Below are 16,049 nucleotides of genomic sequence, written 5' to 3'. Positions count from 1 at the left end.
ATGAAGTATCGGCGATATACTTCTAAGTCAAGATGGTGTGTGACTTTGAAGGGAACTTGGAGGTGGTGGTGTTCCCATGCCCCTGCTGCCCTTGTCCTTCTAGGTGGAAGAGGTTGTGGGTTTGGGAGGTGCTGCTGAAGTAGCCTTAGCGAGTTGCTGCAGTGTATCTTGTAGATGGTACACACTGCAGCCACAGTATGCCGGTGGTGGAGGGGGTGAATGTTTAAGGTGGTGGATGGAGTGCCAATCAAGCAGGCTGCTTTGTCCTGGATGGTGTCAAGCTTGTTGAGTGTTGTTGGAGCTGCACTCATCCAGGCAAGTGGAGAGTATTCCATCACACCCCTTACTTGTGCCTTGTAGATGGTGGAAAGACTTTGGGGAGTCAGGAGGTGAGACACTCGCCGAAGAATACCTAGCCTCTGACCTGCTCTTGATGCCACAGTATTTATGTGGCTGGTCCAGTTAAGTTTCTGGTCAATGGTGACCCCCAGGATGTTGATGGTGGGGGATTCTGCGATGGTAATGCCGTTGAATGTCAAGGGGCGGTGGTTAGACTCTCGTTTATTGGAGATAGTTATTGCCTGGCACTTCTGTGGCGCGAATGTTACTTGCCACTTATCAGCCCAAGCCTGAACGTCGTCCGGGTCTTGTTGCATGCGGGCATGGACTGCTTCATTATCTGAGGGAGTTGTGAATGGCACTAAACACTGTGCAGTCATCAGCAAACATCCCCATTTCTAACCTTATGTTGGAGGGAAGTTCATTGATGAAGCAGCTGAAGATGGTTGGGCCTAGGACACTGCCCTGAGTAACTCCTGCAGCAATGTCCTGGGGCTGTGATAATTGACCTTCAACCACCACAACCATCTTCCTTTGTGCTAGGTATGACTCCAGCCAGTGGAGAGCTTCCTCCCACCCCGATTCCCATTGACTTCTGTTTTACTAGGGCTCCTTGATGCCACACTCGGTCAAATGCTGCCTTGATGTCAAGGGCAGTCACTCTCACCTCACCTCTGGAGTTCAGCTCCTTTGTCCATGTTTGGACCAAGGCTGTAATGAGGTCGGAAGCAGAGTGGCCTTGGCAGAACCCAAACTGGGCATCAGTGAGCAGGTTATGGGTGAGTGACACTTGATAGCACTGTTGATAACACCTTCCATGGCTTTGCTGATGATTGAGAGTAGACTGATGGGGCGGTAATTGGCTGGATTGGATTCATCCTGCTTTTTGTGGACAGGACATACCTGGGCAGTTTCCACATTGTCGGATAGATGCCAGTGCTGTAGCTGTACTGGAACAACTTGGCTCGAGGCGTGGCTAGTTCTGGAACACAAGTCTTAGTTGGGATGTTGTTGGGGCCCATAGCCTTTGCTGTATCCAGTGCGCTCAGCCGTTTCTTGATATCACGTGGAGTGAATCGAATTGGCTGAAGACTGGCTTCTGTGATTGTGGGGACCTCAGGAGTAGGCCGATATGGATCGTCCACTTGGCACTTCTGGCTGACGATGGTTGCAAACGCTTCAGCTTTGTCATTTGCACTCACATGTTGGGTTCCACCATCATTGAGGATGGGGATATTCATGGAGCCTCCTCCTCCCGTTAGTTGTTTAATGGTCCACCACCATTCACAACTGGATGTGGCAGGACTGCAGAGCTTTGACCTGATCCGTTGATTGTGGGATTGCTTAGCCCTGTCTATAGCATGCTGCTCTGGCTTTTTAGCATGCATGTAGTCCTGTGTTGCAGCTTCCCCAGGTTGGCACCTCATTTTTAGGTATGCCTGGTGCTGCTCTTGGCATGCTCTTCTACACTCGTTGTTGAACCAGGGTTGGTCCCCTGGCTTGATGGTAATGGTAGCGTGAGGGATATGCCAGGCTATGAAGTTACAGATTGTGGTGGAATACAATTCTGCTGCTGCTGATGGCCCACAGAGCCTCATGGGTGCCCAGTTTTGAGCTGCTAGATCTGTTCTGAATCTATCCCATTTAGCTTTTAGGTATCTAAATTGGCTGACCCACCGCTTGGTGTCAGGTCTGTTCAGGGATGACAGACCCGACACTTGGGAAACTGACAAGGAGGCGGGTTTACAGCGGGATACTGACCCACTGTCAATCTTTGTGATTTTGACAGTGGATCTGCCTCCAAACCCGCACTCTGAGCGCTGGTAAAATTCCGGTCCAAGAAACTAACTGGATGTGGGGTAAAAAAATTCCTTCGGAGGTCACACTGAAAGACAAATTTGCAAACCGCCTAAGCAGGCAGCTGAGAAAGTTGATGGAAGCCGTGCCAGATGATCGGAGGTGCTGAAGGAACCAAAAGGGAAAATTCAGTTTAGCTACAGTTGAGCTGGAGGAAATGACCACTTAGCCAAACCTTGGTGCAAGAGATGCAGTCAGATAGAACCGAGAGATCCTTAGGGTCAACAGAAAGCAGAGGATTGAGAAATAAAAGAAGTCTCCGAGACCCAGAGGATGTGTAGCAGCAGAATAGATCCCCTCCCGGTACATGGCCAGCACGGTCTGCACTCTGGTTGTCACCTGCCTTCTCCTTCCACCATATTCCTGGGCAACTGGAGCTTTCTCCACTTTGCATGGTTTTCCATGCTTCCCTTCCCTCTGCTATTCAGCTATTACCATTTCAGATATATCTTTTATTTCTCTCATTATTGCCTCCTTTTGTCTTACACCATTATCATTTCTGTCATTTAATCATTTCCTGTCCTCCACCTAATCGCAGACCATTTTTTTTTCTCCCTGGCTCCTGTTCCCTGGCTCTGTTCTTCCTTATAAACTGTTCCTCTAACACCTTCCGGTCATCGACCTGAAACATGAACTCTACCCTTCCCTCTCCACAGATGTTGCCTGACCTGCTGAGTGTTTCCAGCATTTTCTGTTCTAATTTCAGACTTCCAGCATCCACAGTATTTTGCATTTTGCATCTTCCTGAAGTCTTTTATAGTCCTACTCGCTGTTTGCCAAATCCCCTACCTTTGTGTTAACAGATTTTTAAATTGTGCTCCCTATGCCCAAGTGCAGATCATCTAATTATGCTGAGAGCAAAAGTGGACCCAGCACCAGGGACAGAATGGGTTGGTTTTTGAGGTGTCACGTGAATGTGAATGAAAAAAGAGATGAGTAAGTGTGTGGCGATGGCCTTGTCAATTTTAGAATATGGTTAGATACTGAAGTTCAACATTGTCAAAATTGATAAAAAAGTAGAACTGAAATCGATCCATCATCAACTAAACCAACCCAAAAGGAACTTGGCCTTAACAGTTGTTGGAAACCCGAAGTATGGCTCTTGACATTTAAATTTTAAATGCCCTTGTTGTCACCTATAGCAACGCTTTCTACTAGAAATACATAGCTGTTTCTTGTATCAGACGTTGCTAGGACATAAATGACAGAGGTTATGCTTATGACGTATTTATGTCAGTTGCATAGCATTTGATTACATCCGTCCAACTATGGGATGGCAGGACAGCACAGGCCCAGTGGAGAAAGTTTCCACCAGAATTATGCTGGTGCCTGAGACAGACAGCCGGCCTAATCTGGGTCAAGAGCCAGCTGTGTTTACTTAATAAGGCTGATGTCATAAAATCCAATAAGGACAATCTAGTGAAACTTTGGCAATTGAAAAGCTCACCGTATTCCAGTTTCACTGCTTCAATGCCAGGACTGGAAAATCCACTCTTTAATTAAATTAGAATGTTACAATTACGGTACTACACGTCAAAGATACTTCATTGGCTGTAAGGCGCTTTGGAACATCCTGAGGCCATGAAAGGCACTATATAAGTGCAAGTTCTTTCTTTCTTAGAAAAGGTAAAGAAATGAGCAACAAACAAATCCTAATTGTACTGGGGATGGAGCAGGTATTAGGAAAGATAAGAGAAGCTTAATCTTCACAACCAAACTTTAAAATCAAGCTTTACAACCACTTACCATTGCCGATCTCTCCAGAACAAATGTAGGTAAGAGGCAAAGTAGGACTGGAGGACATAAATGGAAATTAGTGACAAGTAAACTTACAACAGATATCATTAAAGTAGCCAAGCAAAGTAAAAGACGCAAAATATTGTGGTTGGTCAAAATACAATTAATAATGAGAGATACGATAATGTGTTGGAGGGTTGAGTTTTGATGGAGCAAATGACTTTTCTCATCCCTGACTTTTCTTATGCCCTGACTATGTTCATAAATATGGATCAGGAGAGATTAAAGTTTAAATGTATTTTGAATAGATTAATTGCAAAGTTTAAATATTACATACTGCATGAAAGCTGTGCTCTTGTAATGTGCTGCCAATATTCCATTGCTCCTCACTTCTTTTAATCAGCTGCCATCAATCCTAGGGCACCGCCATGCATCTCGCTTGTGACTGCTCCTTGATCTGAAGACTGTGCGTTAATCTGAACCCCAATGCAAAGGAGAGGTCTGAAGACAATGCATGATAAGCACTTCAACTCAAAGTGCAAGTATTTCTGTAGCAGTCTCTGATGACTGTGAATGTGATGGTGACACTAAAAATGCAAGACTTCACTGTAATATTTGTGCCTAGGGTAACACTTTTTAGCTTCTTTTTGAGGAACCTATTCAGAATTTTGAGAGAAGCCTACCTTTGCACCTGCTGCCAGTCTATAGACCCATTAATGCACTTGAACTATGCCAATTGGTAGGAATGGCCTCCAATGCCTCCTGCTGTTTTTCATTGAACTTGATGTTTCTTCTATCCTATTGCCAAATAATTAAATGCGAGTTCAAACACCGAGTTTTGCCCATCACCCTTGATACTGTATATGTTTGTGTGGTGAAACTAGTTCAAATGAAGACTATATATGCACATTGCTGACGCCTGTAGATCAGAACAATATTCTATAACTGCAGCTTAACATTATATTTGACATTTGTCTAGTAAGTTTGATAAGTGGGATATATGCCTGTGCACCGTAGCATCCACATTCTTAGAAACTTGTCAAGAGGAGGATTCAGTTATCCCAGGATTGGAAGGAAAGGGAACTCAAAACATTGAAATGGTCTGTACATGCATGCAAGGTTGAGGACTGTGTGTTGCCACTTTCCAACTGCTGTCAGTCCTTAGAAAAGAAGCAGCGTGTGATGGTCACATGTTTATATTAAGATCAATTATAAAAAGAATACAGCGGATTGATGTATCTCTTGTAATTACTGCTCATTTACAAACGTCTCAATTCTTCTTAATGTGTTAGCATTAATCTGTTACTCTCATCAAAGCTCCTGTTTTGAGACATTGGGTTAAACATGACGTGGTTAACACGATGGTATCTGTTCTGTCGTTGATCTGACATTTCTTCCTGTTTCTGCTGAAATGAAATAAAAATACTTTGGAGAAGTACAGTTTTCTCACATGAACAAGTGGCTGCACTTGAACCCTGCAGATACTGTCACTGCAGAGAAGGTAAGCTTATCGTGGTTAAAAAAGTCTTGCAGTCCTTGGTTTGATATTTGCAATATATTTATTTTAAAACTGTAGTTTATGAAAGTAAGTATTATAACTGTGCACTTTTATTATACTTAATATAGATCCTGACAAGTTTAATCCCTTCAAAAACTGCTATGTATTGCAGAAGCTGGCTTTAGAAAGCATGTTTGCTCTGAATTTGACCATTGACTTTTTCCTGTTACTATATTTTGAAAATCACATTATCTGAGTAAAATACCTGGAACCAACAACAGCAAATCCTGCAAACCCTAGATATCTAATTAGACAAGGAATTATGGCAAATGATCATCTCATACTGCAGCTGATTAGTTGGACCACCAGTACTGGAGGTTACCAAGCAAGAAATACCATTTCTTTTGTCATTGTGATCCTGAACTTTTTAACATTACTGATATATGTGTGAACTGCGAAAAACTTAAATAGCAGGAAACTTTGTTATTTAATGTAATATTTTGCAGCTATATCCTGCTGATCCAAATTGAATGTTGGAAGCAAAAATGTACCTGTCAGTCTGTATTACTCTTGTTCTGATTGGAACTACGCTTGGAGAGTCTGGTCCCAATCCAGGAATACAAAGCAAAATTACACAGAAAGCTTTAGAATATGGTACGTATACTATGAATACTTAAAAAAAAAATCTCAATGTATCCTGGTGTCTTTCACTTTGAGTCATAGCAGAATTCTGAAATTAGTCATTGTTTTTATCTAAGTTCTAAAGGACCACTCTGTGTGTGTGAATTCTGCATTATAAAATGGGCAAGAGATTGTGGCCTACCCATTTCAACCTTACATTAGAATTGTATAGTAAAATAGATGCAATATTTTAGCCGGATCAACTGAACAAGAAAAAGAACAAATCACATAAGATCCGAGGAGGCTAAGCTGAAGGTGCCAAAGTGAGCTGGGTATTAGCAATAAGTTTGTAGTGTCATTTTCAGGCTCTAGTCAAAAGGGAGGACAGTCTATTTAAGCAACTGTGCTGTAGATTTTAAGGCACTCTAGCTCAGGAAATCATACATTGCAAAATGAGGTTGTAAAGTTATGGGTGCTGTGTGATTTTAACATATGATAAATTGAAGGAATAGATGCAATAAACGTATACTGATCAGGAAATTGAAAGTTATGATCCTGGAGAGGAGGGTACCGAACATTATGGGGGGCTGGTTAATATGAGGGAATTTTACAGGGTGAATGGCCAGAACTGGGCTTGATAGGTTAAGCATATCAGGCCTCTGAAGAAAATGAAACAGGGCAGTGGTTAGTAATGGGCTCAGTACCTCAAGAGCAAGACACAGGCATATTATAATGAAAAGTCACAGCTATGGAATATTGCCCTGATCCACAGCCTTCAGCGCTGTCCATATATAGACTTCAGTTTCACCACACAAACACACACAACATCAAGGATGATGGGCAAAACCCGGTGTTAGAACTCACATTTGGTTTTTTTGGCAATGAGATAGAAGAACATATGGACCCGGATTTTGCAGTCAGCGGCGATCGAACGGCACCAACCGCTCAGTACACTTAAACTTGGAAATAGACTTTTGCATTGGAACTTTCTGTGATTAGAAAGGCATTTTCAGCGCAGTGCCCCCTGCAGGGGATCTGGGACCTGTGTGAACAGAGCAAGCAACTGTGTATCGCCTTAACCAATCAGATTGAAGAATGGTTACTGAGGCGGGCAGAGTTTGAACCAAGCAGTGTCCGCTAGAATATTGAATTCAATGTCAAATCAGGTATAGAAAGCAAAATAAGGAGAGGGGAAGAAAGGTGTGATTAAGAGGGAGAAATAAAAGAGACAGAAAAAAAAGTTTTAAAAAAAATTGGGTTAAATTTTTAAATCTCCAACAATCATTAAAAAGCTGAAAGATGAGATACATACTTGTAAAAGTTAATTTTCAGTGCCAGAGAGGTTGCTTGGCAGTAATTAAGACTTATCACACTGTTAAAAATTAACTTACACTGGAATGGACATGCCCAAACATTTTCTGATGTGTTTATTGGGTATATAATCATGTAAGTACTGCAACTTCATGCCGTTCCATGTATTTCAATGCCGGGTCTCTCGGTGAGGTACCTGTGTAGCGTTGCTTCTGGTGGAGCAGTGTAACTCAGACAGCAACTTCCTGAATTCTGCATTTAACTGCGTATGTGCAGTCGCTGGAAGTTGCTGTCCGATTTACACTTTAATAACAGTAAGCGCTGATAGCCTCACTGTTATTTCTACTGCAAATCTGGGCCTATATGAAAATTATGCTATTGTAATAGCACGGTATGAAATACTGCCCACAAACTAGTTTTGCCTTAACTTCATAAGAGACAAACTGTTGCCGCATTTATCAGCATTATCTCGTGAAACAAAAACTGGTCATTAAAACTTGGAAATATCCCTTTACCTAAAATATTGGTTGGTTCCAGTAAAAAGATACATTAACTGTGCAGGTTAATATGGGAAAACTGAATATGATAATCATGGAGAAAATAACAGATGGCTATAACACAGTAAAATGATTCAGATCGTTGGTAAATGGAGAGATTGAAGTTTAGGAGGTTTGGAAATGTCACCTAGTGTGACCCCTTGAACATACTCCCAGAAAGTTCTATTATTTTTAATATGTGCAGATTTCTAATCTCTGTTAGAGTTTACGTTCTCTAGAAATGCTGCTGATGCTGCCTTCTGATTGGCCTTATGGCCGGCAGTCTTCACTGTGCTCATTCACATTTTACAGGGCCGCTTTCTGATGCTAAATCAAAGCTTTTATTTGCATCCGATGGCAGAAAGCAAGAAGTTTAATTTAAAATATTTAACATGGGTTTAACACTCTTTACGTATTGTATCCCTGTTTTAAAATGATTAGCCAGGCAAATTGGCATCACTGCTGCTGAGAAGAAGATTAAAGAGTTTCAGCTGCCAGATATAAGTGGGAAAATAGACCTGCTTGGGTGGATAGAATATCGTATCACAGGGTATGTATGACACAAGGTAAACACGCTTTTATTGTATCAACAGCTCTTACTGTATTATAGCTTGCTGGGCTTCAGTTCCATTGTAAGGTCACAAAGTGACTATACTATAGGAAGTGATGAAATACTGACTGATTTAAGTTTGTTACTAAAGTTCCTTTTAAACTATGTATCAGAAAGTACCATAAAACAATAAGGAAATAAAGATCTATCTTTGTAATGAAAGATTCTGTGTCTGTTTATGTCTATGTCTATTCTATGTCTGTCATGATCATTGTGACTATATGTCTTGAATAGTGCCAATGTTCTTTTCATTGGATAAATGTTTATACTCTTTTATTTTCTGCTTTCTAATTGTTTATTTTCTACTTTTATTATCCTACAAATTATATTGCACAAAATCTTTCTTCCCAGCATGTTGCTTTCCGAGCACTGATAACTTGAGCACATGGGATGAATTCTGTAAGATATGACATCTGCCGTGGAGGAGTCCATTAATCACACCTGTTCAGTGGTGTTTGACAGCTTTTGAGAACAATGTGGAGCATGTAGCACCTCTATGGCCAAGCCCTCCTTAACAGTAATCCTAAACACAGCCGTGAGTTCTCTCGGGAATATTCTAACTGATGCTCTGGACAGTACCCTGGTGTGGGCTTCAACAACTTCATTGCAGCACTGCAGTCTTCTCCAGCACAGATCACAGGACTTGCTGAGGGTGCACCCAACAACAGGAGCACGTGGGGAGTAGGCACAGATCAGGTAGCTGCTTCTCAAGGCTGATACAACATCTCTGCCACTCAGCCAACCCGCTCAAGTGACCTAAAGAAGTCTAAGCATTCTCTACTCTCGGATGTGATGCAGTTGGTTGAGGAGCCATCTTGTGAGCTTACAAAAGGAAGTGCACAGCCATTGCTATCCCAAGAGCCATCCTTTAAGATCAAGGAGCCTGCCATCTCACTTCCTCCTTTCCTATTGGGGTAATACTAGATTAGACACAAACCATGCACAAACTAAACACAACCACCATGGGGAAACCCTGGGGGAGAGACAATGATTTTCAACACACCTAGCAATGTTAGGTGAAAAAATTATTTGAAGTTCATTTCCATGGAGGGGAAATGGACTTCAAATAATGTATTCACCGAATGATGTTGGGCTCAGTCCAATTGAATCCCCAACTGAAATCAATGGAATGATAATCGGGGGCTCTATAATCGGGTGGGCTCTATAATCGGGGGCTCTATAATCGGGTGGGCTCTATAAACGGGTGGGCTCTATAATCGGGTGGGCTCTATAATCGGGTGGGCTCTATAATCGGGTGGGCTCTATAATCGGGAGGCCTCTATAATCGGGTGGGCTCTATAATCGGGAGGCCTCTATAATCGGGTGGGTTCTATAATCGGGTGGCCTCTATAATCGGGTGGGTTCTATAATCGGGTGGGCTCTATAATCGGGTGGGCTCTATAATCGGGTGGGCTCTATAATCGGGTGGCCTCTATAATCGGGTGGGCTCTATAATCGGGTGGGCTCTATAATCGGGTGGGCTCTATAATCGGGTGGGCTCTATAATCGGGTGGCCTCTATAATCGGGTGGGCTCTATAATCGGGTGGCCTCTATAATTGGGTGGGCTCTATAATCGGGTGGCCTCTATAATCGGGTGAGCTCTATAATCGGGTGGGCTCTATAATCGGGTGGGCTCTATAATCGGGTGAGCTCTATATTCGGGAGGCCTCTATAATCGGGTGGCCTCTATAATCGGGTGGCCTCTATAAATGGGTGGGCCCTATAATCAGGTGGCCTCTATAATCGGGGGCTCTATAATCGGGTGGGCTCTATATTCGGGAGGCCTCTATAATCGGGTGGCCTCTATAATCGGGTGGCCTCTATAATCGGGTGGCCGCTATAATCGGGTGGCCTCTATAATCGGGTGGGCTCTATAATCGGGTGGGTTCTATAATCGGGTGGGCTCTATAATCGGGTGAGCTCTATAATCGGGTGGGCTCTATAATCGGGTGGGCTCTATAATCGGGTGGGCTCTATAATCGGGAGGCCTCTATAATCGGGTGGGCTCTATAATCGGGTGGGCTCTATAATCGGGTGGGCTCTATAATCGGGTGGGCTCTATAATCGGGTGGGCTCTATAATCGGTTGGGCTCTATAATTGGGAGGCCTCTATAATCGGGGGCTCTATAATCGGGTGGCCTCTATAATCGGGGGCTCTATAATCGGGTGGCCTCTATAATCGGGTGAGCTCTATAATCGGGGGCTCTATAATCGGTGGGCTCTATAATCGGGTGGGCTCTATAATCGGGTGGGCTCTATAATCGGGAGGCCTCTATAATCGGGTGGGCTCTATAATCGGGTGGGCTCTATAATCGGGTGGGCTCTATAATCGGGTGGGCTCTATAATCGGGTGGCCTCTATAATCAGGGGCTCTATAATCGGGTGGGCTCTATAATCGGGGGCTCTATAATCGGGTGGGCTCTATAATCGGGTGGGCTCTATAATCGGAGGCTCTACAATCGGGTGGGCTCTACAATCGGGTGGGCTCTATAATCGGGAGGCCTCTATAATCGGGGGCTCTATAATCGGGTGAGCTCTATAATCGGGAGGCCTCTATAATCGGGGGCTCTATAATCGGGTGGCAATCTGCTCCAACAAATTACTGCCCATGCAAATACTTACCCTATAGTTTTCTCCCAACAAAGGAATGATTTTTCCTGATTTAACATCTAAATGTTGCTATTGGGTGCCATTGAAACTGAGAGTATAGGAAATACTTGCAATACACTTTTACCATTACCTCATTGTTTCTGAGTCTTGGCATAAACCGAGAGTGCTGAGTTTATTTTCTAGTATTGACAACATTTTAGTCAAATTTTTAAAAAATATAAGTGGGTTATCTATAGTTTCAAATAGACTGGAGTTTCTTACATTTAAGTTTTTGCGGCAGTTGTGTGCCAACAGATAAACAGAATATCGTGCAACTTAAGGTGAGTTGTAGGTATTCCTTCATTAGTGCCAGGGACTATCTCACCAGCTGTAGTGCTTATCAGACGTGAGTCTTTCATGAGAGTGCCTGTAACATATCATCACCAATGTGGTGTTCTTAATATACACTGCAGTCTTCAGGTTACATTGTAATGGTGTATAGGTCTCTCCCCCTTTTTGTGGCTGCTGTTTCAGCAAGAAGTAAAAGTCACAATCCATATTTCAAGGGAGTTGAAATCTTCCTGACAGTGTGACTTGTACATTGGATTTGTGGTAATATTATTAGAAACTACTTCTGTTCATTTTGAAATCAATCTAAATATATTTCTCCATCCTTGTTCATGAACGTACAAAGCTAATGTTTGTTTGTATTCACAGGATGTACATTAAGAGTTTTGGATTGCCTAACTCTACCGTAGGACTCGTCCCCAGCTCTGGTGTCAAATTTTCAGTGGACAATACCCACATTGACATTGGCGGAAATTGGCATGTGACATTTGGACTGATGTATGTTTTTGTTCAATGTTCCTGATAGCCTGTTGTTGAAGGATTTAGTGTATAATATTCTGTTAAATGTCAAATGACAAGCTTCTAATGTTTACCATGGACAACAGTACAATCAAATAACAACGAAGTAGTAACCTCTCTGACTGAGAAGTGCGAGAAACAAATTAGCATTTCGGGGTTGCTGTATACACCAACTCCTGTAATGTCAATACAAAGGGGAGAAATTCATTATAGCCCCGTTTGGGGCGCTAACTTTTATAAGTTGAAAAAATTAGTGCCAGGTGCTAATGTCTTTCAACTTTTTAAAAATTTGGTTTTGCGCTCCAGGAATGAAGTGGAGTGCGAAAGAAAGTGCTCCACTTCCTTCTTGGAGTGCAACAGGCGGGGCGGTAGGTGAGCAGCGCTGCGCACTGGGCCGTGCAGCACTGCCGCGTTGGAAGGCTCCTTCCCTCCCTTAAAGGGAAGGGCCATCGCTGCAGGCTCTGCAAGGGAAAAATTTACCTGGTCCCCGACGGCAGCCGCGATCCGGCCCGATCAGCCCGATGCTCTGCAGCAGAGAGCCAGGCTGATCGAGCACTGGGGAAAAAAGGCAAAAAAACCAGAGAATGAGCATTTCAGTATTTTTTTCCTACCTCGGCCACCTCGCCTTTAAGTTTCGCCCCCGAAGCGCCTGACCTCCCAATCAACGCCTCCTGCAGCTGCCGGTGTTTTCGCCCGGCGATGCTGCAGGGGGCGGAGCCGAAGTTTGGCTCCAGGGCGCTCCCGGGGCGATGCGCATGGTGATGATGTCACAATCTCTGGGCAAAGGAGATCGGGGTGTAACGCCATACCGTTGCCGCAAACCTCCCGCTGAATATAGCAGGAGGCGATCTTCTCGCCGCGCCCAAGCAGTAAGTGGTTAGCGCACTGTTATCGCCCCCCCAGAGGCGCTAATGGGAGGCGCTAACCAGCCAAATTTCTAGCCCTTTGGGCTTTTCCTGATGTGTGCCTCTGTGCATTCATTTTAACGAATCTGTAAATATATTTGCAAACAGCGTGTTTGCAGATTTGTTAAAAGTAACACACAGGGCAAAAAGTTGGGGCTATACTTGGAGAACATTGTAAAATTTGAGAATGCCACCTCCAAAAAAGCGACACTGTGATTACAAGTGTCAGCTGTGGCTCAGTGGTAGCACGCTCACCTCCGAGTAAAAGGTTGTGAGTTCAAGAGTACAAAATCTAGGCTGACTCTCCAGTGCAGTGCTGAGGGAGTGCTGCACTGTCGGAGGTGCCATTTTTCAGCTGTGATGTTAAACCAAGGTCCCATCTGCTCTCTCAGGTAGATCCCATGGAAAAAGCACTGGAGTTATTCAAAATATAACCAGAGATGTGACGTGATAATGTACCGGAGAGACGAGCTTCGATGAGCTGTATAGTCTTTTCTCATCCCTGACTTTTCTTCTGCTCACCTTCCTCCTGAATTGTCACAATGCCCATTTCCATTAATTCCTTGTTAAACCAGGAATCTGTGCATATCTTTTATAAATGCTTGAATGCAGTCTCCACTCACAGTGGTTCACCAAGGTCTCAAATGCCCCGTTGCCCTCACCACACCTTTATCAGCTCGCACTTCCAGCAACTTTGTGAGCAAAATATGTTAAAACCTAAACGTGCACGAACATGTCTAACTAGCAGGGCATGGCGCGTGATGCCCCGCGCCAGCAAGACCTGGCCCCATGTGTCCCCTGCCCTTTCTATTTACAATGAGAACAGACTGAGTTTCTGCGGCAGCGCTTCACTGCTGATTTAAGACCCCAATATCATCCTTGGCACTTTGTTCTGAGCTCGGTTCAGTGCCTGTATTTTTTTTCCACAAGTATGGGAATCAAAACAGGACTCAGTACTGCAAGTGAGGTCTCACCGGTGGATTTATGCTCTTTATAACATTCTACAGTGGTCTGTTGCATTGAATAGCCATTCCAACAAAATTCACATGACTGAAACAATGTACTATTCCTCACTTAACAAGTAGACACATGTCCTGGTTCCAGATCTCTGCTTTTGTTATGGCCATTAATGGGTGCACGGAAACAGCTTAGGGCAATCGACCTTTGTATTTTCTAACTCTACATGTGGCAAATAATGCTAGCCCTAATGTGGTACCTCACCCAATACTAGAACTAAGAATGGAAATTCTCAAGGTAGGGATTTGAGGGCAATCCTTTTTATGAGAGCCTCTATTGTAGTTATATTAACTTTTTGTTCATCTCATTAGTGTTCCACTTTCACAATGTGGTAACAGGCCTAATTAATTATATGGCAGTGGTTAAATCATCTACAATTGATTGTGCTCTAATTTAAAAAAATTAAAAGACTAAGGGGGAGAAATTGACTCTAGCCCCGTTTGGGGCGCCAGCCTCGCCAGGGCACTAAAAGTAGCGCCCCGGAGGCATTCGCGGCCACCCGCCGGAAATTCAGTGGTAGCGCCCCAAAGGGAAGTGCAGCGCTACTGGAGGCGCCACGCATCCCTCTTGGGGCGCTGTGACTGAATATCGTGGCGCAACGTGCCGCAGCGCCACACGCTGCGGCATGTCGCGCTGCGTTATTGCAGGCCTTCCTCCCCTTCTTAAAGGGGAGGGGCCTTGTGCAGCACGATTTGGGCCCAGCTGGGCCCCCGAGGATCGGGAGTGCAGGCAAAAGAGCCCGGCACCGAGGAACGCAGCTGGCACTCCGCGGGGGGGGGGGGTTCAGGAGGCCGGGGACGGGAGTGCAGACAGGTGCTGGCAGGCGGCCAACAACAAAAATGGCCGCCCCGTACCTCCTTTAATTTGCACCTCCCCCGCCGCAGGTAGGCCCCCCTGAACCGGTCACACATAGCGTCCGGCGGTAAATCAGGGGGCACTTCCAAATATCGCGGACAGGGCGTCAGCGGGGCGCTGCACACACCGATTATGTCATCGGTAGCGGCGCAGCGCTAACGGCTAGCGCCACCACTAGTGTCCCGTGGAATTTAACGGGAGACGTGGGCAGTGGCTTGCGACCCACTTAGCGCCCTCTTAAGGCGCTAACGGGTGGCGCAGCCAACTGAATTTCTCCCCCTAAGTTCTTAAAGTTTATTTAAAGTTTATTTTCCTGTCTCGTATCTGCCACATAATCCATTCTATAATATTATGCATTATATGGCAGAACCTGGACTTAATTTTACAAGTATGAAGGACTTGAATTGGTTGCTGACTGTAGTATTCTGTATCTATTCAAAGCTGTGTACATAGGTGCATAGGGACAAATGTTGCAAGGAAGATTTAAATTCAGAAGGGGAGACAAAAGATTGTGACAACATTTAACAAGTCAGGTAATCATTTTAATGTGAACAGCATTATGTAAGATAATATATTCATCATTATATGTGCCAGAATTATCGGCTACTCTGTATTGATGCGTGATGATGCTTTGTTTTGGGCACAAGTAGCAGTTTGGAAGAATAAACTGCTCTGATGAGGGTTGGCTATTTTATACGCGACTGTGGCAGATGTACCAGCAATTGTTTCATGTGCATTACCTTTCAATAGAAACGATGGAGGAACCTTTGAGCTGAACATTAACGATCTTTCAGCTGCATTCATTGTCAACGTTTCACAGGACAGCTCGCGACCAGTGCTGAGCTACAATGACTGTGGAGCAAGATTAAACAATTTCAACCTTCAGCTTCATGGAGGGAGCAGGTATGCACATTGTGAAACACCCAAGATATACACATTGTGAAACATGGAAGGTATACACATTGTAAAACACCCAAGATATACACATTGTAAAACACCCAAGATATAAACATTGTGAAACACCCAAGATATACACATTGTGAAACATGGAAGGTATACACATTGTAAAACACCCATGGTATACACATTGTAAAACACCCATGGTATACACATTGTGAAACATGGAAGGTATACACATTGTGAAACATGGAAGATATACACATTGTGAAACACCCAGATATACACATTGTGAAACACCCATGGTATACATACACATTGTGAAACACCCGAGGTATACACATTGTGAAACACGTATATAACAATACTAGCTGGAGTGCCCGGTGGTGCCGAGGGTTTTTTTGAGGGC

General features: G+C 44.0%; 1 protein-coding gene across 1 annotated transcript in view; it reads left to right on the top strand.

Moving 5' to 3' along the window:
* The first annotated feature begins 5,346 nt into the window (after nucleotides 1–5,346).
* LOC147108579 (bactericidal permeability-increasing protein-like) overlaps nucleotides 5,347–16,049 on the top strand; it is a 69,224-nt gene continuing 58,521 nt past the window's right edge. Inside the window, exons 1-5 of the mRNA XM_086005265.1 lie at nucleotides 5,347–5,434; nucleotides 5,938–6,085; nucleotides 8,341–8,449; nucleotides 11,817–11,945; nucleotides 15,494–15,646. Of these exons, the coding sequence (XP_085861391.1) occupies nucleotides 5,962–6,085; nucleotides 8,341–8,449; nucleotides 11,817–11,945; nucleotides 15,494–15,646 (515 nt within the window). The 5' untranslated portion in view covers nucleotides 5,347–5,434; nucleotides 5,938–5,961. The remainder of the gene's footprint in view (nucleotides 5,435–5,937; nucleotides 6,086–8,340; nucleotides 8,450–11,816; nucleotides 11,946–15,493; nucleotides 15,647–16,049) is intronic.

The sequence above is a fragment of the Somniosus microcephalus genome, chromosome 13, assembly GCF_052327205.1.
Source record: "Somniosus microcephalus isolate GS21.2 chromosome 13, FLI_Smic_1.0, whole genome shotgun sequence".
Taxonomy (NCBI): Eukaryota; Metazoa; Chordata; class Chondrichthyes; order Squaliformes; family Somniosidae; genus Somniosus; species Somniosus microcephalus.
This window is presented reverse-complemented; position numbering and strand designations above follow the sequence as displayed.